This window comes from Mustelus asterias, chromosome X, assembly GCF_964213995.1.
Source record: "Mustelus asterias chromosome X, sMusAst1.hap1.1, whole genome shotgun sequence".
In the NCBI taxonomy this organism is placed as follows: Eukaryota; Metazoa; Chordata; class Chondrichthyes; order Carcharhiniformes; family Triakidae; genus Mustelus; species Mustelus asterias.
In genome coordinates this window covers 7,557,818-7,585,554 of record NC_135834.1, presented here as the reverse complement: position 1 = coordinate 7,585,554, position 27,737 = coordinate 7,557,818, and the positions used below count along the sequence as shown (strand labels likewise).

At 49.0% G+C, this 27,737-nt stretch overlaps 1 protein-coding gene across 1 annotated transcript in view; it reads right to left on the bottom strand.

The window, feature by feature from the left end:
- LOC144481846 (sodium channel protein type 8 subunit alpha-like) overlaps window positions 1–27,737 on the bottom strand; it is a 639,525-nt gene that overhangs the window by 451,152 nt on the left and 160,636 nt on the right. Inside the window, exons 12-13 of the mRNA XM_078200997.1 lie at window positions 15,066–15,198; window positions 11,130–11,368 (exon numbers count right to left, since the gene is read on the bottom strand). Of these exons, the coding sequence (XP_078057123.1) occupies window positions 11,130–11,368; window positions 15,066–15,198 (372 nt within the window). The remainder of the gene's footprint in view (window positions 1–11,129; window positions 11,369–15,065; window positions 15,199–27,737) is intronic.

Genomic DNA, 27,737 nt, shown 5'->3' with positions numbered 1-27,737 from the left:
TACGACCAGAGTGTGGGGAGAATCACTACGACCAGAGTGTGGGGAAAATCGCTACGACAAGAGTGTGGGGAGAATGATTGCGACCAGAGTGTGGGGAGAATCACTGCGACCAGAGTGTGGGGAGAATGACTGCGACCAGAGTGTGGGGAGAATCGCTCGGACCAGAGTGTGGGGAGAATCACTACGACCAGAGTGTGGGGAGAATCAGTACGACCAGAGTGTGGGGAGAATCACTACGACCATAGTGTGGGGAGAACCACTACGACCAGAGTGTGGGGAGAATCACTGCGACCAGAGTGTGGGGAGAATCACTGCGACCAGAGTGTGGGGAGAATCACTACGACCAGAGTGTGGGGAGAATCACTACGACCAGAGTGTGGGGAGAATCACTACGACCAGAGTGTGGGGAGAATCACTACGACCAGAGTGTGGGGAGAATCACTACGACCAGAGTGTGGGGAGAATCACTGCGACCAGTGTGTGGGGAGAATCACTGCGACCAGAATGTGGGGAGAATCACGAGTACCAGAGTGTGGGGAGAATCACAGCGACCAGAGTGTGGCGAGAATCAGTACGACCAGAGTGTGGGGAGAATCACTACGACCAGAGTGTGGGGAGAATCGCTACGACAAGAGTGTGGGGAGAATGACTGCGACCAGAGTGTGGGGAGAATCACTGCGACCAGAGTGTGGGGAGAATGACTGCGACCAGAGTGTGGGGAGAATCGCTCGGACCAGAGTGTGGGGAGAATCACTACGACCAGAGTGTGGGGAGAATAACTACGACCAGAGTGTGGGGAGAATCACTACGACCAGAGTGTGGGGAGAATCACTTCGACCAGAGTGTGGGGAGAATCACTACGACCATAGTGTGGGGAGAACCACTACGACCAGAGTGTGGGGAAAATCACTGCGACCAGAGTGTGGTGAGAATCACTGCGACCAGAGTGTGGGGAGAATCACTACGACCAGAGTGTGGGGAGAATCACTACGACCAGAGTGTGGGGAGAATCACTACGACCAGAGTGTGGGGCGAATCACTACGACCAGAGTGTGGGGATAATCACTGCGACCAGAGTGTGGCGAGCATCACTGCGACCAGAGTGTGGGAAGAATCACTGCGACCAGAGTGTGTGGAGAATCGCTATGACCAGAGTGTGGGGAGAATCACTGCGACCAGAGTGTGGGGAGAATCACTGCGACCAGAGTGTGGGGAGAATCACTACGACCAGAGTGTGGGGAGAATCACTGCGACCAGAGTGTGGGGAGAATCACTACGACCAGAGTGTGGGGAGAATCACAGCGACCAGAGTGTGACGAGAATCACTGCGACCAGAGTGTGGGAAGAATCACTGCGACCAGAGTGTGGGAAGAATCAGTACGACCAGAGTGTGGGGAGAATCGCTGTGACCAGAGTGTGGGGAGAATCACTGCGACCAGAGTGTGGAGAGAATCACTGCGACCAGAGTGTGGGCAGAATTGCTACGAAAAGAGTGTCAGGAGAATCAGTACGACCAGAGTGTGGGGAGAGTTGATTCGACGAGAGTGTGGGGAGAATCATTGCGACCAGAGTGTGTGGAGAATCACTGCGACCAGAGTGTGGGGTGAATCACTGCGACCAGAGTGTGGGGAGAATCACTACGACCAGAGTGTGGGGAGAATCACTACGACCAGAGTGTGGGGAGAATCAGTACGACCAGAGTGTGGGGAGAATCACTGCGACCAGAGTGTGGGGAGAATCACTGCGACCAGAGTGTGGGGAGAATCACTGCGACCAGAGTTTGGGGAGAATCACTGCGACCAGAGTGTGGGGAGAATCGCTACGACCAGAGTGTGGGGAGAATCACTACGACCAGAGTGTGGGGAGAATCACTACGACCAGAGTGTGGGGAGAATCACTACGACCAGAGTGTGGGGACAATCACTGCGACCAGAGTGTGGGGTGAATCACTGCGACCAGAGTGTGGGGAGAATCACTACGACCAGAGTGTGGGGAGAATCGCTACGACCAGAGTGTCAGGAGAATCAGTACGACCAGAGTGTGGGGAGAATCGCTCGGACCAGAGTGTGGGGAGAATCACTACGACCAGAGTGTGGGGAGAATCGCTGCGACCAGAGTGTGGGGAGAATCACTGCGACCAGAGTGTGGGGAGAATCACTGCGACCAGAGTGTGGGGAGAATCACTACGACCAGAGTGTGGGGAGAATCACTACGACCAGAGTGTGGGGAGAATCACTACGACCAGAGTGTGGGGGGAATCACTGCGACCAGTGTGTGGGGAGAATCACTGCGACCAGAGTGTGGGGAGAATCACTGCGACCAGAGTGTCGGGAGAATCACTCTGACCAGAGTGTGGGGAGAATCACTACGACCAGAGTGTGGGGAGAATCACTCGGACCAGAGTGTGGGGAGAATCACTACGACCAGAGTGTGGGGAGAATCGCTATGACCAGTGTGTGGGGAGAATCACGAGTACCAGAGTGTGGGGAGAATCACAGCGACCAGAGTGTGGCGAGAATCAGTACGACCAGAGTGTGGGGAGAATCACTGCGACCAGAGTGTGGGGAGAATCACGAGTACCAGAGTGTGGGGAGAATCACAGCGACCAGAGTGTGGCGAGAATCAGTACGACCAGAGTGTGGGGAGAATCACTACGACAAGAGTGTGGGTAGAATGACTGCGACCAGAGTGTGGGGAGAATCACTGCGACCAGAGTGTGGGGAGAATCGCTCGGACCAGAGTGTGGGGAGAATCACTACGACCAGAGTGTGGGGAGAATCACTACGACCAGAGTGTGGGGAGAATCACTACGACCAGAGTGTGTGGAGAATCACTGCGACCAGAGTGTGGGGAGATTCACTGCGACCAGAGTGTGGGGAGAATCACTACGACCAGAGTGTGTGGAGAATCACTGCGACCAGAGTGTGGGGAGATTCACTGCGACCAGAGTGTGGGGAGAATCACTACGACCAGAGTGTGGGGAGAATCACTACGACCAGAGTGTGGGGAGAATCACTACGACCAGAGTGTCAGGAGAATCAGTACGATCAGAGTGTGGGGAGAATCGCTCGGACCAGAGTGTGGGGAGAATCACTACGACCAGAGTGTGGGGAGAATCGCTGCGACCAGAGTGTGGGGAGAATCACTGCGACCAAAGTGTGGGGAGAATCACTGCGACCAGAGTGTGGGGAGAATCACTACGACCAGAGTGTGGGGAGAATCACTACGACCAGAGTGTGGGGAGAATTGCTACGACCAGAGTGTGGGGAGAATTGCTTTGATCAGTGTGTGGGCAGAATTGCTACGACCAGAGTGTCGGGAGAATCAGTACGACCAGAGTGTGGGGAGAATCGCTCGGACCAGAGTGTGGGGAGAATCACTTCGACCAGAGTGTGGGGAGAATCACTTCGACCAGAGTGTGGGGAGAATCACTGCGACCAGAGTGTGGGGAGAATCACTGCGACCAGAGTGTGGGGAGAATCACTACGACCAGAGTGTGGAGAGAATCACTGCGACCAGTGTGTGGGGAGAATCACTGCGACCAGAGTGTGGGGAGAATCACTGCGACCAGAGTGTCGGGAGAATCACTCTGACCAGAGTGTGGGGAGAATCACTACGACCAGAGTGTGGGGAGAATCACTCGGACCAGAGTGTGGGGAGAATCACTACGACCAGAGTGTGGGGAGAATCACTGCGACCAGAGTGTGGGGAGAATCACTACGACCAGAGTGTGGGGAGAATCACTGCGACCAGTGTGTGGGGAGAATCACTGCGACCAGAGTGTGGGGAGAATCACTGCGACCAGAGTGTCGGGAGAATCACTCTGACCAGAGTGTGGGGAGAATCACTACGACCAGAGTGTGTGGAGAATCACTGCGACCAGAGTGTGGGGAGAATCACTACGACCAGAGTGTGGGGAGAATCACTGCGACCAGAGTGTGGGGAGATTCACTGCGACCAGAGTGTGGGGAGAATCACTACGACCAGAGTGTGGGGAGAATCACTACGACCAGAGTGTGGGGAGAATCACTACGACCAGAGTGTGGGGAGAATCACTGCGACCAGAGTGTGGGGAGAATCACTGCGACCAGAGTGTGGGCAGAATTGCTACGAAAAGAGTGTCAGGAGAATCAGTACGAACAGAGTGTGGGGAGAGTTGCTTCGAAGAGACTGTGGGGAGAATCATTGCGACCAGAGTGTGGGGACAATCACTGCGACCAGAGTGTGGGGTGAATCACTGCGACCAGAGTGTGGGGAGAATCACTACGACCAGAGTGTGGGGAGAATCACTACGACCAGAGTGTCAGGAGAATCAGTACGACCAGAGTGTGGGGAGAATCGCTCGGACCAGAGTGTGGGGAGAATCACTACGACCAGAGTGTGGGGAGAATCGCTGCGACCAGAGTGTGGGGAGAATCACTGCGACCAGAGTGTGGGGAGAATCACTGCGACCAGAGTGTGGGGAGAATCACTACGACCAGAGTGTGGGGAGAATCACTACGACCAGAGTGTGGGGAGAATCACTACGACCAGAGTGTGGGGGGAATCACTGCGACCAGTGTGTGGGGAGAATCACTGCGACCAGAGTGTGGGGAGAATCACTGCGACCAGAGTGTCGGGAGAATCACTCTGACCAGAGTGTGGGGAGAATCACTACGACCAGAGTGTGGGGAGAATCACTCGGACCAGAGTGTGGGGAGAATCACTACGACCAGAGTGTGGGGAGAATCGCTATGACCAGTGTGTGGGGAGAATCACGAGTACCAGAGTGTGGGGAGAATCACAGCGACCAGAGTGTGGCGAGAATCAGTACGACCAGAGTGTGGGGAGAATCACTGCGACCAGAGTGTGGGGAGAATCACGAGTACCAGAGTGTGGGGAGAATCACAGCGACCAGAGTGTGGCGAGAATCAGTACGACCAGAGTGTGGGGAGAATCACTACGACAAGAGTGTGGGTAGAATGACTGCGACCAGAGTGTGGGGAGAATCACTGCGACCAGAGTGTGGGGAGAATCGCTCGGACCAGAGTGTGGGGAGAATCACTACGACCAGAGTGTGGGGAGAATCACTACGACCAGAGTGTGGGGAGAATCACTACGACCAGAGTGTGTGGAGAATCACTGCGACCAGAGTGTGGGGAGATTCACTGCGACCAGAGTGTGGGGAGAATCACTACGACCAGAGTGTGTGGAGAATCACTGCGACCAGAGTGTGGGGAGATTCACTGCGACCAGAGTGTGGGGAGAATCACTACGACCAGAGTGTGGGGAGAATCACTACGACCAGAGTGTGGGGAGAATCACTACGACCAGAGTGTCAGGAGAATCAGTACGATCAGAGTGTGGGGAGAATCGCTCGGACCAGAGTGTGGGGAGAATCACTACGACCAGAGTGTGGGGAGAATCGCTGCGACCAGAGTGTGGGGAGAATCACTGCGACCAAAGTGTGGGGAGAATCACTGCGACCAGAGTGTGGGGAGAATCACTACGACCAGAGTGTGGGGAGAATCACTACGACCAGAGTGTGGGGAGAATTGCTACGACCAGAGTGTGGGGAGAATTGCTTTGATCAGTGTGTGGGCAGAATTGCTACGACCAGAGTGTCGGGAGAATCAGTACGACCAGAGTGTGGGGAGAATCGCTCGGACCAGAGTGTGGGGAGAATCACTTCGACCAGAGTGTGGGGAGAATCACTTCGACCAGAGTGTGGGGAGAATCACTGCGACCAGAGTGTGGGGAGAATCACTGCGACCAGAGTGTGGGGAGAATCACTACGACCAGAGTGTGGAGAGAATCACTGCGACCAGTGTGTGGGGAGAATCACTGCGACCAGAGTGTGGGGAGAATCACTGCGACCAGAGTGTCGGGAGAATCACTCTGACCAGAGTGTGGGGAGAATCACTACGACCAGAGTGTGGGGAGAATCACTCGGACCAGAGTGTGGGGAGAATCACTACGACCAGAGTGTGGGGAGAATCACTGCGACCAGTGTGTGGGGAGAATCACTACGACCAGAGTGTGGGGAGAATCACTACGACCAGAGTGTGGGGAGAATCACTCGGACCAGAGTGTGGGGAGAATCACTACGACCAGAGTGTGGGGAGAATCACTTCGACCAGAGTGTGGGGAGAATCACTACGACCAGAGTGTGGGGAGAATCACTGCGACCAGAGTGTGGGGAGAATCACTGCGACCAGTGTGTGGGGAGAATCACTGCGACCAGAGTGTGGGGAGAATCACGAGTACCAGAGTGTGGGGAGAATCACAGCGACCAGAGTGTGGCGAGAATCAGTACGACCAGAGTGTGGGGAGAATCACTACGACCAGAGTGTGGGGAAAATCGCTACGACAAGAGTGTGGGGAGAATGATTGCGACCAGAGTGTGGGGAGAATCACTGCGACCAGAGTGTGGGGAGAATGACGGCGACCAGAGTGTGGGGAGAATCGCTCGGACCAGAGTGTGGGGAGAATCACTACGACCAGAGTGTGGGGAGAATCAGTACGACCAGAGTGTGGGGAGAATCACTACGACCATAGTGTGGGGAGAACCACTACGACCAGAGTGTGGGGAGAATCACTGCGACCAGAGTGTGGGGAGAATCACTGCGACCAGAGTGTGGGGAGAATCACTACGACCAGAGTGTGGGGAGAATCACTACGACCAGAGTGTGGGGAGAATCACTACGACCAGAGTGTGGGGAGAATCACTACGACCAGAGTGTGGGGAGAATCACTACGACCAGAGTGTGGGGAGAATCACTGCGACCAGTGTGTGGGGAGAATCACTGCGACCAGAATGTGGGGAGAATCACGAGTACCAGAGTGTGGGGAGAATCACAGCGACCAGAGTGTGGCGAGAATCAGTACGACCAGAGTGTGGGGAGAATCACTACGACCAGAGTGTGGGGAGAATCGCTACGACAAGAGTGTGGGGAGAATGACTGCGACCAGAGTGTGGGGAGAATCACTGCGACCAGAGTGTGGGGAGAATGACTGCGACCAGAGTGTGGGGAGAATCGCTCGGACCAGAGTGTGGGGAGAATCACTACGACCAGAGTGTGGGGAGAATAACTACGACCAGAGTGTGGGGAGAATCACTACGACCAGAGTGTGGGGAGAATCACTTCGACCAGAGTGTGGGGAGAATCACTACGACCATAGTGTGGGGAGAACCACTACGACCAGAGTGTGGGGAAAATCACTGCGACCAGAGTGTGGTGAGAATCACTGCGACCAGAGTGTGGGGAGAATCACTACGACCAGAGTGTGGGGAGAATCACTACGACCAGAGTGTGGGGAGAATCACTACGACCAGAGTGTGGGGCGAATCACTACGACCAGAGTGTGGGGATAATCACTGCGACCAGAGTGTGGCGAGCATCACTGCGACCAGAGTGTGGGAAGAATCACTGCGACCAGAGTGTGTGGAGAATCGCTATGACCAGAGTGTGGGGAGAATCACTGCGACCAGAGTGTGGGGAGAATCACTGCGACCAGAGTGTGGGGAGAATCACTACGACCAGAGTGTGGGGAGAATCACTGCGACCAGAGTGTGGGGAGAATCACTACGACCAGAGTGTGGGGAGAATCACAGCGACCAGAGTGTGACGAGAATCACTGCGACCAGAGTGTGGGAAGAATCACTGCGACCAGAGTGTGGGAAGAATCAGTACGACCAGAGTGTGGGGAGAATCGCTGTGACCAGAGTGTGGGGAGAATCACTGCGACCAGAGTGTGGAGAGAATCACTGCGACCAGAGTGTGGGCAGAATTGCTACGAAAAGAGTGTCAGGAGAATCAGTACGACCAGAGTGTGGGGAGAGTTGATTCGACGAGAGTGTGGGGAGAATCATTGCGACCAGAGTGTGTGGAGAATCACTGCGACCAGAGTGTGGGGTGAATCACTGCGACCAGAGTGTGGGGAGAATCACTACGACCAGAGTGTGGGGAGAATCACTACGACCAGAGTGTGGGGAGAATCAGTACGACCAGAGTGTGGGGAGAATCACTGCGACCAGAGTGTGGGGAGAATCACTGCGACCAGAGTGTGGGGAGAATCACTGCGACCAGAGTTTGGGGAGAATCACTGCGACCAGAGTGTGGGGAGAATCGCTACGACCAGAGTGTGGGGAGAATCACTACGACCAGAGTGTGGGGAGAATCACTACGACCAGAGTGTGGGGAGAATCACTACGACCAGAGTGTGGGGAGAATCACAGCGACCAGAGTGTGACGAGAATCACTGCGACCAGAGTGTGGGAAGAATCACTGCGACCAGAGTGTGGGAAGAATCAGTACGACCAGAGTGTGGGGAGAATCGCTATGACCAGAGTGTGGGGAGAATCACTGCGACCAGAGTGTGGAGAGAATCACTGCGACCAGAGTGTGGGCAGAATTGCTACGAAAAGAGTGTCAGGAGAATCAGTACGACCAGAGTGTGGGGAGAGTTGCTTCGACGAGAGTGTGGGGAGAATCATTGCGACCAGAGTGTGTGGAGAATCACTGCGACCAGAGTGTGGGGTGAATCACTGCGACCAGAGTGTGGGGAGAATCAGTACGACCAGAGTGTGGGGAGAATCACTGCGACCAGAGTGTGGGCAGAATCACTGCGACCAGAGTTTGGGGAGAATCACTGCGACCAGAGTTAGGGGAGAATCACTGCGACCAGAGTGTGGGGAGAATCGCTACGACCAGAGTGTGGGGAGAATCACTACGACCAGAGTGTGGGGAGAATCACTACGACCAGAGTGTGGGGAGAATCAGTACGACCAGAGTGTGGGGAGAATCACTGCGACCAGAGTGTGGGCAGAATCACTGCGACCAGAGTTTGGGGAGAATCACTGCGACCAGTGTTAGGGGAGAATCACTGCGACCAGAGTGTGGGGAGAATCGCTACGACCAGAGTGTGGGGAGAATCACTACGACCAGAGTGTGGGGAGAATCACTCCGACCAGAGTGTGGGGACAATTGCTACGACCAGAGTGTGGGGAAAATCCCTACGACCAGAGTGTGGGGAGAATCACTACGACCAGAGTGTGTGGAGAATCACTACGACCAGAGTGTGGGGAGAATCGCTACGACCAGAGTGTGGGGACAATTGCTACGACCAGAGTGTGGGCAGAATCACTACGACCTGAGTGTGGGGAGAGTCACCACGACCAGAGTGTCGGGAGAATCACTACGACCAGAGTGTGGGGAGAATCACTGCGACCAGAGTTTGGGGATAATCGTGACTGCAGGGAGTGGCTGATGTTAATAGTAGAGTTTCATTGAAGGGGGATAATGTAACTGAATGGTGAGATCGGGTAGGTTGGGAGGAGAATTGAGTGGAACATAAACACCAGAATGGTGAGTTCGGTTGAATTGTTCTGTTTCAGTGCTGGACACTGTTGAGAAGTTGATTTTGCTCAGATGTTGAGAGTGTAAAACTGCTGAGGGAATGCCCAAGTCTCGAACCCTCACACCTGAGGCCAACGGAGAATGCCGTTCTCCGAGCCTCGCCCGCCCCTGGAATCGAGGTGGGCGTGCCGGTAAACCTCCAGCCATTGTGTGGTCCCTTTAAAAGGTGTTGTTTTGTTTCCGTGCTTCGAGGTTTAAAATGCCAAGTGCATACACAGTATAAGCTGAAACATTTGTGTGGAAAAGCAAAGCAGCCGTCCTCACAAGACAACCTCTTTTTATTTTAATTTAGCCCAATCAATTTAAAGCAGACACTCAGATACCAAGAACCTATAACATTTGAACCTGACGGTGTTGACAACATCAGACCAATTATATTGTCGGAAAATTGATGGGTCATCACAGGTATACAACAGAGTGCAAGGCGAAAAAACAGGAGATAGCAACTGCCACCTCTCAAGCCTTGCAAATGCCAATTATGGAGTCATAGATGGTTACAGCATGGAAACAGGCCCTTCGGCCCAACTTGTCCATGCCGCCCTTTTTTTTTTAAACCCCTAAGTTTGGCCCAATTGCCCGCATTTGGCCCATATCCCGCGATACCCATCGTACCAATGTAGCTGTCTAAATGCCTTTTTAAAAGATAAAATTGTACCCGCCTCGACTACTACCCCTGACAGCTCGTTCCAGACACTCACCACCCTCTGTGTGAGAAAATTGCCCCTCTGGACACTTTTGTATCTCTCCCCTCTCACCTTAAACCTGTGCCCTCTAGTTTTATACTCCCCTACCTTTGGGAAAAGATATTGACTAGCTAGCTGATCTATGCCCCTCATTATTTTATAGACCTCTATAAGATCACCCCTCGGCCTTCTCCACTCCAGACAAAAAATTCACAGTCTATCCAGCCTCTCCTTATAACTCAAACCATCAAGGCCCTAGTAAATCCTTTCTGCACTCTTTCTAGTTTAATAATATCCTTTCGATAATCGGGTGACCAGAACTGTACACAATATTCCAAGTGAGGCCTTACCAATGTCTTGTACAACTTCAACAACACGTCCCAACTCCTGTATTCAATGTTCTGACCAATGAAACCAAGCATGCTGAATGCCTTCTTCACCACTCTGTCCACCTGTGACTCCAGTTTCAAGGTGCTATGAACACGTACCCCTGGATAATTGCCAAAAGTTCTCAGCTCTGAACTCAGCTTTATGTATGTCTTAAGAGAATCCACCATCTAACCAGGTACCAAATCAGAAAGAACTTATACACAGAGAAATCAACCGAGAAACTCCAGGAAGTTGTGAAAGATACAAAACCTGGTTGTATATTTTTGAGAGTGACTAAATTCTATTGGTTTTTTTTGTTAATGAATGGATATTGTATTTATTTGAACAGCATTCCATTGGAACCTTATTTTATTCGGTATGTGACTTGTTTAGTTCAGGTTCTCGGTTGGTTAAATAAATAAATTGTTCAGTGTCATTTAAAGTGAGTGCCGGAGGTACTCACTTTAAAAATGGGAGGTGTTTTGTAAATTAACCACAAAACGTTACTGAAAAACAGTTCACACCACCTCCCATAACAGATTACGAGGTGAGGGATTCCTCTTTGGGGATTTGGTATTAATTCTCAGAAGTGGGGGGAACCACCTCCGCGTCGTAACAACACGAAAGAGGCATCGCTTCATCACGGCTCTTAAAAGAGAAAATAGCGCATGGGCCTTACCAAATTTCCCACGGCCAAAACATCTTCAAAGGACTCGGTCATTGGGTAGTGCTCCATTGCCATGAAGAGGGTGTTGAGGACGATGCAAATGGTGATGGTGAGGTCCACAAATGGATCGAAGACGAAGAGGTGCATATACTCCTTCAGCTTCAACCACATCGGACAACATTCCCAGATGAGAAACATGTTGGCAAATTTATACCAGCAGGGCGGGCACTTCCTTTGCGACTCTTCAAGCTCTGAAATCACAAGATCGGAATGCCAAATCAAATCGCTGGCATTGCCAATAACGCAAGACCATGCGCAGTGCTTGTACATTCATTGACAGCTTCCTGCGTCGTCCCCCCTTCACTCAGAGGGTCTGCGTTGCCATGGCAACATGTATTTTCCCACGCGTGTCTGGAGCTGCGGATTGCGACAGTAGACGCTTGAACATTCTTCCCATCCATCGCGTGACTGACCTAAAGGGGCAGTGGTAAAACTGGACTTGGGCAAGGGCACAATTCCAGCGGGCAGGCTTTTGTGGCCCACTAATGCCACACTTGATATTCATCGTATCACAGCATTCCGACAGGGCAGAAAGAGGCTATTTGACCCACTGAGTTGGCACCAACTCAGCATCTTACCCAAGTCCACTGCCCCGCCTTATTCCCATTATTTTGAGTATTTAGTATGGCTAATCTACCTAACCGACACATCCTAGGACACTAAGGGGCAATTTAGCATGGCCAATTCACCTAACCTGTACATCTTTGGACACTAAGAGACAATTTAGCATGGCCAATCCACCTAACCTACACATCTTTGGACACTAAGAGACAATTTAGCATGGCCAATCCACCTAACCTACACATCTTTGGACACTAAGACAATTTAGCATGGCCAATCCACCTAACCTGCACATCTTTGGACACTAAGAGACAATTTAGCATGGCCAATCCACCTAACCTACACATCTTTGGACACTAAGAGACAATTGAGCATGGCCAATCCACCTAACCTACACATCTTTGGACACTCAGGGACAATTTAGCATGGCCAATCCTCCTAACCTGCACATCTTTGGATACGAAGAGGACAATTTAGCATGGCCAATCCTCCTAACCTGCACATCTTTGGACACTAAGAGACAATTTAGCATGACCAATCCTCCTAACCTGCACATCTTTGGATACGAAGGGGACAATTTAGCATGGCCAATCCAGCTAACCTACACATCGTTGGACACTAAGGGACAATTTAACATGGCCAGTCCACCTAACCTCCACATCTTTGGATACGAAGGGGACAATTTAGCATGGCCAATCCTCCTAACCTGCACATCTTTGGACACTAAGAGACAAATTAGCATGGCCAATCCACCTAACCTACACATCGTTGGACACTCAGGAGCAATTTAGCATGGCCAATCCACCGAAACTGCACATCTTTGGTGGAGACTGATAAAGCAGGTTTAGAACATAGAACATTACAGCGCAGTACAGACCCTTCGGCCCTCGATGTTGCACCGACCAGTGAAACCAATCTAAAGCCCCTCTAATCTACACTATTCCAATATCATCCATATGTTTATCCAATAACCATTTGAATGATCTTAATGTTGACGAGTCCACTACTGCTGCAGGCAGGGCATTCCACGCCCTTACTACTCTCTGAGTAAAGAACCTACCTCTAACATCTGTCCTATATCTCTTACCCCTCAATTTAAAACTATGTCCCCTCATGTTAGCCATCACCATCCGAGGAAAAAGGCTCTCGCTATCCACCTTATCTAATCCTCTGATCATCTTGTATGCCTCTATTAAGTCACCTCTTAACCGTCTTCTCTCTCACGAAAACAACCTCAAATCCCTCAGCCTTTCCTCATACGATCTTCCCACCATACCAGGCAACATCCTGGTAAATCTCCTCTGCACCCTTTCCAACGCTTCCATATCTTTCCTATAATGCGGCGACCAGAACTGTACGCAATACTCCAAATGCGGCCGCACCAGAGTTTTGTACAGTTGAAGCATGACCTCCTGGCTCTGAAACTCAATCCCTCTACCAATAAAAGCTAACACACCGTACACCTTCTTAACAACCCTATCAACCTGGGTGCCAACTTTCAGGGATCTATGTACATGGACACCCAGATCCCTCTGTTCATCCACACGACCAAGTATCTTTCCATTAGCCCAGTACTCTGTATTCCTGTTACTCCTTCCAAAGTGAATCACCTCACACTTTTCCGCATTAAACTCCATTTGCCACCTCTCAGCCCAGCTCTGCAGCTTATCTATGTCCCTCTGTAACCTGCCACTTCCCTCCACACTGTCTACAACTCCACCAACTTTAATGTCATCCGCAAATTTACTAATCCATCCTTCTACGCCCTCATCCAGGTCATTAATAAAAATGACAAACAGCAGTGGCCCCAAAACAGATCCTTGCAGTACACCACTAGTAACTGAACTCCAGGATGAATATTTCCCATCAACCACCACCCTCTGTTTTCTTACAGCTAGCCAATTCCTGATCCAAACCGCAAAATCACCTTCAATCCCATGCCTCCGTATTTTCTGCAATAGCTTACCATGGGGAACCTGATCAAATGCTTTGCTGAAATCCATATACACCACATCAACCGCTTTACCCTCATCCACCTCTTTGGTCACCTTCTCAAAGAACTCAATAAGGTTTGTGAGGCACGACCTACCCTTCACAAAACTGTGCTGACTATCCCTAATCAAATTATTCCTTTCTAGATGATTCTAAATCCTATCTCTTATAATCCTTTCCAAAACTTTGCCCACAACAGAAGTAAGGCTCACCGGTCTATAATTACCAGGGTTGTCCCTACTCCCCTTCTTGAACAAGGGGACAACATTTGCTATCCTCCAGTCTTCTGGCACTGTTCCTGTAGACAATGACGACCCAAAGATCAAAGCCAAAGGCTCTGCAATCTCCTCTCTAGCCTCCCAGAGAATCCTAGGATAAATCCCATCCGGCCCAGGGGACTTATCTATTTTTACCCTTTCCAGAATTGCTAACACCTCCTCCTTATGAACCTCAATCCCGTCCAGTCCATCAGCCTGCATCTCAGTACTCCCCTCAACAACACTGTCCCTCTCCTGTGTGAATACCGACGAAAAATATTCATTTAGTGCCTCTCCTATCTCTTCAGACTCCACGCACAACTTCCCACTACTGTCCTTGACTGGCCCTAATCTTACCCTAGTCATTCTTTTACTCCTGACATACCTATATAGAACATAAAACAGTACAGCACAGAACAGGCCCTTTGGCCCACGATGTTGTGCCGAGCTATAGTTTATTCATAGCTTGAAACGTTGTCGGAATTGAAAGACATCACAACCCAGAAGGAAGAAAACAATAGAATGGGGAAATAAAAACAAAAGCAGAAAATGCTGGAAAATCTCAGCAGGTCTGACAGCATCTGTGGGAAGTCTAACAACACCAGGTTAAAGTCCAACAGGTTTATTTGGTAGCAAATGCCACTAGCTTTTGGAGCGCTGCTCCTTCGTCAGGTGGAGTGAGAGGTGTGCTCACAAGGCTGTTTACCCCAGTCCAACACCGGCATTTCCACAGCATCTGTGGGGACAGAATAGAACCAACGTTTCGAGTCTGGATGACCCTTCATCAGAGCTGAGGAATACCTGAAACGTTGGCTCGATTCTCTCTCCACAGATACTGCCAGACCTGCTGGATTTTCCAGCAATTTCTGTTTTCGTATTTTGCTTTTATCTTCGGGGAAATAGACTACTGGTGCGAACTGGCCTTGTATACTTTAAAATGGAACACCAGTAAAACGGGGAGATGAGAATACTGGTGTGAACTGTTTTTTCTCCCCTTCTGTGAACTAAACAGCGCAATCATTTTAAATGGAAGGTTACCCGAGTAAAAGTTGATAAGGAAAGCATGTGTTGTACGCACCTTCTAGAGTGTTTGTCAGAACACTTAAAACACTGTTTGCTCTGTCCTTTCTCCCAAAAGATGCGTTGAGCTGGTCCATCGACACCAGGAGGGATCCTGAGTGTTTCTTTTTGCCCTCTAACTCAGTGGCGGGCTGCAAGTGATTACATTCCAATTAGTATAGTCTCAATCCTATCCCTTTGAGAAACATTGGCAGTGTGCAGCCCGCATGCTTCATCCAGAGATAAGCAAGTGAGGGAAAGAGAGAGGATACAAGTAACAATTCAATCCAGCATTAGGCACCCATCAAGGACAGTATCCTCCATTGCTATTTGCCTAACTAAGCACTTCACCGAGTTTCTGTAGGTTGAATCGTCTGTGCAATTTATTGCACTTGGGTCCATGTACCATAGCTGTTCAGAGTTACACTTACAAAAGCAAAAGAGAAAACATATAGAATCCGACAGTGCAGAAGGAGGCCATTCGGCCCATCGAGTCTGCACCGGCTCTCCGAATGATATGTTACCCAGGCACACCACCCCCCCGTCACTATCCCTGTAACCCCATGCATTTATCCCACTAATGCCCCGAACCTACTCATCTTTGGGCACTAAGGGACAATTTACCATGGCCAATCCACCTAACCTACACATCTTTGGACACTAAGGGACAATTTACCATGGCCAATCCACCTAACCTACACATCTTTGGACACTAAGGGACAATTTAGCATGGCCAATCCACCTAACCTACACATCTTTGGACACGAAGGGACAATTTACCATGGCCAATCCACCTAACCTACACATTGTTGGACACTAAGGGGCAATTTAGCATGGTCAATCCACCTAACCTGCACATCTTTTGACACTAAGGGGCAATTTACCATGGCCAATCCACCTAACCTACACATTTTTGGACACTAAGGGGCAATTTAGCATGGCCAATCCACCTAACCTGCACATCTTTGGACACTAAGGGGCAATTTAGCATGGCCAATCCACCTAGCCTACACATGTTTTGACACTAAGGGGCAATTTACCATGGCCAATCCACCAAACCTACACATCTTTGGACTGTGGGAGGAAACTGGAGCACCCGGAAGAAACCCATGCAGACACAGCGAGAATGCCTCCTTGCTTTACCTTAGTAGGGGACCTCGTTCAATCAAGCACCTTCGGACGTGCCTTCTGCCCCTTTTGATCCGGAGCACTCCTTGCTCTACTTCACCGTTGGAAGTCAAGGGGTAGAATTTTCCCGCCGTTCAAGCTGGTGAGATTTTCCAGTCCCACTTCAGTGAATGGAGATTTGGCTGAGCGCCAAATTCCCCATCCTCACTGGCACCAACTTTTACAGATGCACCATAGAAAGCATTCTTTCTGGTTGTATCACAGCTTGGTATGGCTCCTGCTCTGACCAAGACCCCAAGGAACTACAAAAGGGTCGTGAATGTAGCCCAATCCATCACACAAACCAGCCTCCCATCCATTGACTCTGTCGACACTTCCCGCTGCCTCGGCAAAGCAGCCAGCTTTAAGGACCCCACACACCCCGGACATTCTCTCTTCCACCTTCTGCCGTCGGGAAAAAGATACAAAAGTCTGAGGACACGTACCAACCGACTCAAGAACAGCTTCTTCCCTGCTGCTGTCAGACTTTTGAATGGACTTACCTTGCATTAAGTTGATCTTTCTCTACACCCTAGCTATGACTGTAACACTACATTCTGCACTCTTTCCTTTCCTTCTCCACTATGTACTCTATGAACAGTATGCTTTGTCTGTACAGCGTGCAAGAAACAATACTTTTCACTGTATCCCAATACATGTGACAATAATAAATCAAATCAAATATTAAGCTGATCTTTCTCTACACCCTATCTGTAACTGTAACACTACATTCTGCACCCTCTCCTTTCCTTCTCCCCTATGTACTCTATGAACAGTATGCTTTGTCTGTATAGCGTGCAAGAAACAATACTTTTCACTGTATCCCAATACATGTGACAATAATAAATCAAATCAAAGCAGCGGAGGGGCGTGAACGGCCGGATAATTCTGGCCAAGATTTTTAGTCATCATGTTCTTGCTCACCAAGAAAGCTTCTCAGCCTCGTTCCTGCCCTCCCCACCTTCGAAGACCCCAGAAAAACTCATCACATTGGCTAAGCTTCCAACAACCGTTAAAATTCCTCTGTAACTGCTGGGCATCCATGTCATCGCTTTGTTGAGTTCTGCGAGTTAACACAAGAAAATGCCTCAGAAATCAAAGCCTCACTTCACGACTCGGGAAGGAATGGCAACCTCAAGTGAAAACATGTCCGCTCCTACCAACTGCACAGTCACAGCAAGGAGTGGAATTCATAGGCAACATTGGTCAGAGATGCTGTTACACTACCACAACATCAAGTCACTGGTTTGTGCCTCTCCTGAGCATGGAAAAGCTGGATGTATGGTGCTGGCCTTCCTCCAGCAACCCACTTAGAATCATAGAATAGAGGCATTTCAGCCCATCCAGTCCGCACTGACACATGAGAAACACCTCAACTCCCACTTAATCCCATTTACCAGCACTTGGCCCATAGCCCTGAATGTTATGATGTGCCAAGTGCTCATCCAGATACTTTTTAAAGGATGTGAGGCATCCCACCTCCACCACCCTCCCAGGCAGCGCATTCCACACCCTCACCAGGTCGAAACGATTTTCCTCACATCTCCCCCTAAACCTCCTGCCCCTCGCCTTGAACCTATGTCCCCTTGTCCTTCAACTAAGGGGAACAGCTGCTCCTTATCCTCTCTGTCCATGCCCCTCATAATCTTGTACACCTCGATCAGGTCGCCCCTCAGTCTTCTCTGCTCCAACGAAAACAACCCAAGCCTATCCAACCTCTCTTCATAACTTAAACGCTCCGTCCCAGGCAGCATCCTGGTGAATCTCCTCTGCACCCCCTCCAGTGCAATCACGTCCTTCCTATAATGTGGCAACCAGAACTGCACACAGTACTCCAGCTGTGGCCTCACCAAAGTTCTATACAACTCCAACATGGCTTCCCTGTTTTTGTAATCTATACCCCGATTGGTAAAGGCAGGTGTCCCATATGCCTTTTTCACCACCCTATTAACACATTAGAGATCGATGGACAAACACGCCAAAGTCCCTTTGTTCCACCGAACCTCTCGAATTCAATTTAACAATTCCTTAAATTCAGGCAGCGTGATTGAAAACAAGATTTCTGCAGGCCCAATTTTAACTCAATGCAAAGGTATTTTCAGCAAGTTAAAACCTCACTCTGGGAGAGCATAACAGTGCCTCTTAACAGTGTTACCGTTCCCCCAGAATCTGTCTCCAAGATAGACCTCAGTAAGGACCCCTCATAGTCCCATTGCATGCGATACCTCCAGCACTATACTCAATCAACACTCTTCCCCTGGACTTGCACGCGAAACATACAAATCATAGAATCCCTACAGTGCAGAAGGCGGCCATCCCCGTATCACCTAATCCACCTAACCTACACATCTTTGGACACTAAGGGGCAATTTAGCATGGCCAATCCACCTAACCCGCACATCTTTGTACAATAAGGGGGAATTTAGCATGGCCAATCCACCTAACCTGCACATCTTTGTCCAATAAGGGGGAATTTAGCATGGCCAATCCACCTAACCTGCACATCTTTGTACAATAAGGGGGAATTTAGCACGGCCAATCCACCTAACCTGCACATCTTTGGACAAAAAGGGGCAATTTAACATGGCCAATCCACCGAACCTGCATATCTTTGGACTGTGGGAGGAAACCGGAGCACCCGGAGGAAACCCACGCAGACACGGGGAGAACATGCAGACTCCACACAGACAGTGACCCGAGGCCGGAATTGAACCCGGGTCGCTGGCGCTGTGAGGCAGCAGTGCCAACCACTGTGCCACCGTGCTGCCCAAATCAGGCGGAGTCGGACATTCGGCCCCTTGAGGCTGCTTCGCCATTTGATAAAATCATGGCGGTTCTCATCGCTACCTCAATTCTACTTACCTGTCTACTCCCCATACCCCTTGACTCCCTTGTCAATCAAGAATCTGTTTAACTCAGCCTTACATATATTCAATAACCCAGTCTCCACCACTCGCTGGGGGAGAGAATTCCACAGATTAATGACCCTCTGAGCGGAAATTCCTCCTCCTCTCTGACTCAAACAGTAGACCTTTTATTTTTAATCTGTATCCCGTCGTTCTAGACACCCACACAAGGGGAAACACCCTCTCTGCATCTACCCTGTCAAGTCCTGTCAGGATCTGAGATCTTTTAATAAGGTCACCTCGTTTTCTCCTAAACTCCAAAGACTCCAGGCCCAACCAATCCAACCTTTCCTCATGATATAATCCCCATCCCACGTATCAGTCAAGTGAACCTTCTCTGAACTATTTCCAATGCTACTGTATCCTTTCTCAAGTAAGGAGACCAAAACTGTGCAGAGTACTGCAGATGTGGACTCACCAACACTCTGTGCAAAACTTCCTTGCTTTTGTTGTCATGGACAACATTCCAATTGCCTTCCTAATCACTTGCTGTACCTGCATGCTAACTTTCTCTGGTTCATGTACAATGATACGCAAAGGGTGGCACGGTCGTACAGTGGTTAGCACTGCTGCCTCACAGCGCCAGGGACCTGGGTTCGATTCCCGGCTTGGGTCACTGTCTGTGTGGAGTCTGCACATTCTCCCCGTGTCTGCGTGGGTTTCCTCCGGGTGCTCCGGTTTCCTCCCACACTCCAAAGACGTGCTGGTTAGGGTGCATTGGCCGTGCTAAATTCTCCCTCAGTGTCCCCGAACAGGAGTGTGGGCGACTAGGGGATTTTCACAGTAACTGCATTGCAGTGTTAATGTCAGCCGACTTGTGACACTGATAAATAAACTTTAAAAAAACTTAAAACCTCAGAGTTCTGCACGGTCTCTCGAATTAAACAATATGCTGTTTTTTATTCTTCCTGTCAAAGTGGACAATTCACTTTTTCCCACATTATACTCCATCTGTCAAACGTTTTCCCACTCTCTTCACCTATTTAAATCACTTTTTGTGTTCTCCTCAACTTGCTTATCTTTGTGGCATCATCGAACCTAGCAACAATACATTCAGTCCCTTCCTACGAGTCACCGGTACAGATTGTAAATAGAATCATAGAAACCTTATCATGCAGAAGGAGGCCATTCGGCCCATCGAGTCTGCACCAACCACAATCCCACCCAACAATCCCAAATAGTTGAGGCTCCACCACTGAGCCTCGTGGCACTCACTGGTTGCATCTTGCCAACCTGAAATGACCCATTTATCCCTACTCTCTGCTTCCTGTTTGCTAACCAAACATCTATCCATGCTAATATGTTACCCTCTACACCATTAGCGGGTAGGGCCTGGGTGGGATTGTGGTCGGTGCAGACTCGATGGGCCGAATGGCCTCCTTCTGCACTGTAGGGTTTCTATGGTTAGCTCTTATTTTGTGTAGAAGCCATTGATGGAGCACCTTATCAAATGGCTTTTGGAAATCAAAGTGCACCACATCTACAGGTTCCCCTTTAACCTCATTACATGTCACTCCTTCAAAGAACCCTGATATATTAGTCAAACATGATTTTCCCTTTCACAAAACCACGTTGACTCTGCCTGATTGCATTGAGATTTTCTAACTGCTCTGCGATAACCACTGTAATAATAGATTCCAGCATTTCCCCTCTGACAGATGTTAGACTAACTGGCCTGTAGTTTTCTGTCCCCCTCTTTTCTTGGAGAGAGATTTGCTAATCTCGGGAATTTTGGAAAATTACAACCAACCTACGATCACCACAGCCACTTCTTTTGAAGACCCGAGGAGGAAGGCCATCAGGTCCTGGTGACTTATCAGAATCTAGTTCCAATAGTTTTCTCAGTACCCCTTCCCTGGTGATTGTAATTATTTGGAGTTCCTCCCTCCCTTTCACCTCTTGATTTACGAGTATTTCTGTAATGTCATTTGTGTCTCCTACAGTGACGAGAGACACAAAATATCTGTTCAACATTGCCATTTCCTTATTCCCCATTAATAATGCCCCAGACACTCTCTCTGGAGGACCTCTGGGTAGCGGCGGGTACAATGACAACATTTAAAAGACATTTGGACAGGTACATGGATGGGAAAGGTTTAGAGGGATATGGGCCAAACGCAGGCAAATGGGACTAGCTCAGTTTCGGAAACCCGGTCAGCATGGACGAGTTGGGCTGAAGGGCCTGTTTCCAGGTTGTATATCTCCATGACAGGAATTTTACCGGTCCTTCCGGGAATCAGAGCAGGTGAGGAGCGGACCATGGAAAGGTCTGTTGACGTTGGGCGGAGTTTTAGGGCCTCATTCATCCTGAAACCATAACATCCCACCTGATGACTCTATGACCCATGCTCACTTTAGTTACTCTCTTCATTTCTAAACTCTTATTCTCGCTAACTTCCTCTCATACTCTAATTTCTCCTTCCCTTTTTTTGGCCATTCTTTGATGTTTATTAAATTGTGTTCAATCTTCTAATGTACCACTTATCGTTGCAGAATTATACCATTTTCTTTCAATTTGTTACGATCTTTAACTTCCTTAGTTAGTCTCAGATGGTGCCTCCTTCTCCCAGAGTCTTTCTTTCACACTGAAATGTCTCTTTACTGACTTATGAAATATCTCCTTCCATTGCATCTCTGCTGACCTATCATTTAATCTAATTTCCCAGTCCTAGATTGGTGGCAACGGGATCTTGATCAATTGGGCCAGTGGGCTGACGAATGGCAGATGGAGTTTAATTTAGACAAATGCGAGGTGATGCATTTTGATAGATTGAACCAGGGCAGGACTTACTCAGTTAATGGTAGGGCGTTGGGGAGAGTTACAGAACAAAGAGGTCTAGGGGTACATGTTCATAGCTCCTTGAAAGTGGAGTCACAGGTGGACAGAGTGGTGAAGAAGGCATTTGGCATGTTTGGTTTCATCGGTCAGAACATTGAATACAGGAGTTGGGACGTCTTGTTGAAGCTGTACAAGACATTGGTAAGGCCACACTTGGAATACTGTGTGCAATTCTGGTCACTCTATTATAGAAAGGATATTATTAAACTAGAAAGAGTGCAGAAAAGATTTACCAGGATGCTACTGGGGCTTGATGGATTGAGTTATAAGGAGAGGCTGAATAGACTGGGACTTTTTTCTCTGGAGCATAGGAGGCTGAGGGGTGACCTTATAGAGGTCTATAAAATAATGAGGGGCATAGACAAGGTAGATAGTCAATATCTTTTCCCAAAGGTAGGGGAGTCTAAAACTAGAGGGCACTGGTTTAAGGTGAGAGGGGAGAGATACAAAAGGGTCCAGAGGGGCAATTGTTTCACACAGAGGGTGGCAAGTGTCTGGAACAGGCTGCCAGAGGTAGTAGTAGAGGCAGGTACAATTTTATCTATTAAAAAGCATTTAGACCGTTACATGGGTACGATGGGTATAGAGGGATATGGGCCAAATGCGGGCAATTGGGATTATCTTAGGGGTTTAAAAAAAATAAGAGCAGCATGGACAAGTTGGGCCAAAGGGCCTGTTTCCATGCTGTAAACCTCTATGACTCTATGACTCTAAGGCTCAATTACACTTTAGCTAACTCTGTCTTCATACCTTTGTAATTGCTTTTATTTATGTTACAAACACCAGATTTAGACCCACTCTTCCTTCCCTCAAACTGAATGCAAAATTCAAACATTTTAGGATCGCTGCTACTTTACTTTGAGCTCATTAATTCACCCAGCCTCCTTGCATATTACCCGAACTAGTATAGCCTCCACTCTGGTTGGTTCTACAATCTGATTCTCGAGAAACTATCCCGCAAACACTAAGGGGGGAATTTTGCAATGGTCCGTTGACCTCAGGTGGGATTTCCCAGTTTTGTGGCGAGCACGGCTGGAAAATCCCACCCCGAGTTTAAGTTTATTTATCAGTGTCACAAGTCAGCTTACATCAACACTGCAATGAAGTTACTGTGAAAATCCCCTAGTCGCCACACTCCTGTTCGGGTACACTGAGGGAGAATTTAGCACGGCCAATGCACCTAACCAGCACATCTTTCGGACTGTGGGAGGAAACCGGAGCACCCGGAGGAAACCCACGCAGACACGGGGAGAATGTGCAAACTCCACACAGACAGTGACCCAAGCCGGGAATCGAACCTGGGTCCCTGGTGCTGTGAGGCAGCAGTGTTAACCACTGTGCCACCCGATGGCACTCCTCGGAGGATTTGCTTCAAACTCAGGTAATAATTTGACTTTTTCAGTCACTGTGGCCCTGACCAGCCTTGCCAGTAACACACACACACACGCACACAGTCCTATAATTTCTCCATGTATTCACTCTTGTCAAATGTCATCAGTAAAAGAAATCAGCATTGGTTTTCGGATCCACAAGAGCTAGTTCTAAGTAGAGGGTGAAATATTCAGAGCAACTTAGCTGTTGAACTATTTCAGATCACGCGTTGAAACAAAGAAACTCAGAAACCTCTGTCATCCAAATTCAGTTATTTACACTATTCCTGTCAGTGCTGCCAACATTCACTATTATATCAAAGAACAAAGAAAATTACAGCACAGGAACAGGCCCTTCGGCCCTCCAAGCTTGTGCCGACCATGCTGCCCGACTGAACTAAAACCCCCTGCCCTTCCGGGGACCATATCCCTCTATTCCCATCTTATTCGCCAAGACGCCCCTTAAAAGTCACTATCGTATCTGCTTCCACTACCTCCCCCGGCAGCGAGTTCCAGGCACCCACCACCCTCTGTGTAAAAAACTTGCCTCGTATATCTCCTTTAAACCTTGTCCCTCTGAACAGCGTCAAGGGAGACCCTCTGGTCGTGTATTCTGAAACAGTTCTGTAGGCACGCTGTAAACGTCACAAAATTGTCCTTTGCCCTTCACACCTTAAACCAATGACCCCTGGTAACTGACTCTTCCACCCTAGGGAAAAAGCTCCTGACGATCCGGAATATTTTGCGCAGACTCTGTGTTTTGAATCGTCAATACAAGATAGTAGGTGGAGAAAATGGAGAGAAACATTTGTGTTCGAGCCAACACAGATCTGGCAAACAAATCAACGTTTCCATTTCTTCCCCCCGACCTATATTCTGCCCCCGCTATCCTGAAGGTTCAGCTCCATGGGTGTTGACTATCCTTACAGCACTTCACCCTGGACAGCCAGGGGTCACATCCTGGGAAGCATCCCAACCAATCCCATCTTCAGCCAAAACCATTCAATGGTCGAGAGCTTCATGTTTCTAGCTGTTCAGATCACCTGTCCTGGTCCCCCCATGCCGACGCTATTGTTAAGAAAACCCACCAGTGCCTCTACCTTCTCAGGAGGCTGAGGAAATGGCATGTCTCTCTCACCAACTTTTACAGATGGACCACAGAAAGCATTCTTTCTGGTTGTATCACAGCTTGGTATGGCTCCTGCTCTGCCCAAGGAATTACAAAGGGTCGTGAATGTAGCCCAATCCATCACGCAAACCAGCCTCCCATCCATTGACTCTGTCTACACTTTCTGCTGCCTCGGAAAAGCGGCCAGCGTAATTAAGTACCCCACGCACCCCGGACATTCTCTCTTCCACCTTCTTCCGTCGGGAAAAAGATACAAAAGTCTGAGGTCACGTACCAACTGACTCAAGAACAGCTTCTTCCCTGCTGCTGTCAGACTTTTGAATGGACCCATCATAGATTAAGCTGATCTTTCTCTCCATCCTGTCTGTAACTGCCGCACTACATTCTGCACCCTCTCCTTTCCTCCTATGTACTCTATGAACAGTATGCTTTGTCTGTACAGCGTGCAAGAAACAATACTTTTCACTGTATCCCAATACATGTGACAATAATAAATCAAATCAAATATTAAGCTGATCTGTCTCTACACCCTAGCTATGACTGTAACACTACATTCTGCACCCTCTCCTTTCCTTCTCCCCTAAGTACTCTATGAATGGTATGCTTTGTCTGTATAAAATAAATGAAAGGCATTTTTTTTTAAATTACTGACAAGTTTGGCAATCAAAAGGCACAATGAACATGATCCAAAATTGTTGTTAAGACCAGTGAGAGCACCACAGTTACTTGAACCAAGCTCATCTGTACACATGATGGCGGATATGGCTATTCTGATTAAGATTTGGTTCCGGGCCTCGGTTGATAGAGCATCCCCATAATCTGCTCCCTAAAGCAGGAGTTCTGGTCGTCCCAACTGTTTCACTGTGTCCCAGTGCACATGACAATAAACAATCAAATCAAATCAATGAATTTGGCAGTAGGTAAGGGCAGGAATCCGTCTAATTTTTGCCCCGACCTCACCCATGGGGAAAGCTGTATCTTCCCCATTTCTGTCCACGCTTGGATTCCTCGTTACAGATCTTGGATCTTCAAGCTTGCAGAGTTCAGTATGTTATACCGGATGGTGCTTCTGTCCCTGGCGGCTTGGTCTATTCTTCATTTTTGTTCTAATATTCAGATATAATCTCCCCATCCTTTGTCCAGGCCAAACATATCAGTTCAGGAGCTCACACCCAGACCTCCATCTATATCACTCTCATCAGCCATTATAAAGAAGGCATGCATTTTGCTAGCGTCTCAAGTCTCTTGAGAAAAGTTTGACAGCACTTCACAAACATTTGATTCCTTTGAAGAGCAGCAGCTGTGATGCAGACAAACGTGACAGCCATTTTGCACACAGCAAGATCCCACACAACAGCGATGAGATGATTGACCAATCAATGGGGTTTTCCACTGCACACATCGATGGAGGAGTGGCAGCTGGGACACTGGGAAAACTCTCTGCCCTGCTTCAGATGGCGCCTTGGGCTTCACATCCATGTCTGGACTGAGGGACGGAACCCCGTGACAGCGCAGCACTCCCTCGGTGCTGCCCTAGTGTGTCAGCCCGGGTTGCATTCTCAAGTCCTGGGAGGGGGCTCCTCGGGAGGGGAGAGCGTTCCCAAGCTGAACCAAGCCGACACATTCGGAATGCATGAGAATGGTACAGGTGACACTCGCTGGCCTCTTCTCCTGCCTTGCTCCCTTTCCCATCATGCCTCTTGCCTGGGATTTGGGGATCGGAAAAGAACGCAAGGTTTGTGGGCTATGCCGGCGTGTTGTGCCATACATTGCACTGAAGTCCTGATCTCGGGTGGACTGGAAGTGTCAACTAAAAGGCAATGGCTTCCCAATGTATGGGGTGTGGGGAAAGGAGAATGAACTGGCTTCAACGAGTATGAGCTCCTTGATTGATGTCATGATTGCTTGCCCAATCAGAGAGTCTCACTATATATATTGAGGAGTGTAAGGGCTACTGACCCTGAAGCACTCTTAGGAATGGAATTGGGTTTGTAAATGAAGGGGAATCTGGTGAAGGGACACCCGGCCTCTGAGGAGTTACTTCAGTGGCGACAAGGATGGGATGTCCTCAACGAGGCCCATGAAGTGGGCCTCTTGAGTATGAGCTCCCTGATTGAGGGAATGATTGCCTGCCCAATCAGACAGTCTCACTCTATATATATATATATATATATGTACATATGAGTGTCAGGGATACTGACACTCTGGATTCTGACTGTGTACCTGAAACACTCTTAGGAGTGGAGATAGGCTTGCAAATAAAGTTGGGGCCAATGGGATCAAAGGTTATGGGGAGGAAGTAGGATTAGGCAATTGAGTTGGATGATCTGCCATGATCGTAATGAATGGCGGAGCAGGCTCGAAGGGCCGAATGGCCTCCTCCTGCTCTTATCCTCTATCTTCTATGTTTCTATGTTTCTAAATCTGGTGAAGGGACATCAGCCTCTGAGGAGTTATTCCAGGGAACATAAATGGAAGAACACCAGCGATTTCTGTTTGGAGTGAAGCCATATTTAAACAGGGTTAGGTGCATTGGCCAGGTTAAATTGCCCCTTAGTGTCCCAGGATGCGTAGGCTAAAGGGATTAGCGGGGTAAATGTGTGGGGTTACGGGGGCCTGGGTGGGATTGTTGTCGGCGCAGACTCGAGGGGCTGAATGGCCTCCTTCTGCACTGTAGGATTTTGATGTTTCTATATCGGCTACTTGCTAACTGAGGAAATGTCCTCTGGGACAAGGAGGGCCGAAAAGAGAGAAGTACGATTGAAATGAGGAATTCGGAAACAACAGATACAGCCACGAATTTGACACTGAGCATTCACAAGAACATGCAAGGAATGGCTTGGAAAATACAATGAATTGGATTACTTTTCTCATCAAAAATATCGGAATATCTTTACTGATACGAGTTAAACCCAAAAATGTTCATGATGTTTGATATACATATCATTGATATTAACATTTGAATAGGGAGAATATAACGGGCGTGGAAAAAACCCACAAAAATAGGGCAATAACTTCCAAAATCAATGAAGCCACCTTTCTGGAAGTTGTTAGGCCACAATCAAATGGCCTGCATCCCCTCAATCTTTTGCCGCTTAATTGTCATCTTATATTCGCCCTCCAAGGAACTGAATTTCACGTCGAATTTCTGTCAAAACCATCACCCACGAAGAACACCTTTCGAGGAGGACCTATTCACTTTGGTCGGGGAAATCCCTTGGAGCTGTCCCTTAGCGGAGTCGGAAGTCCTGTTTAGCTGTCTAAATGGGACTCCTGTCCC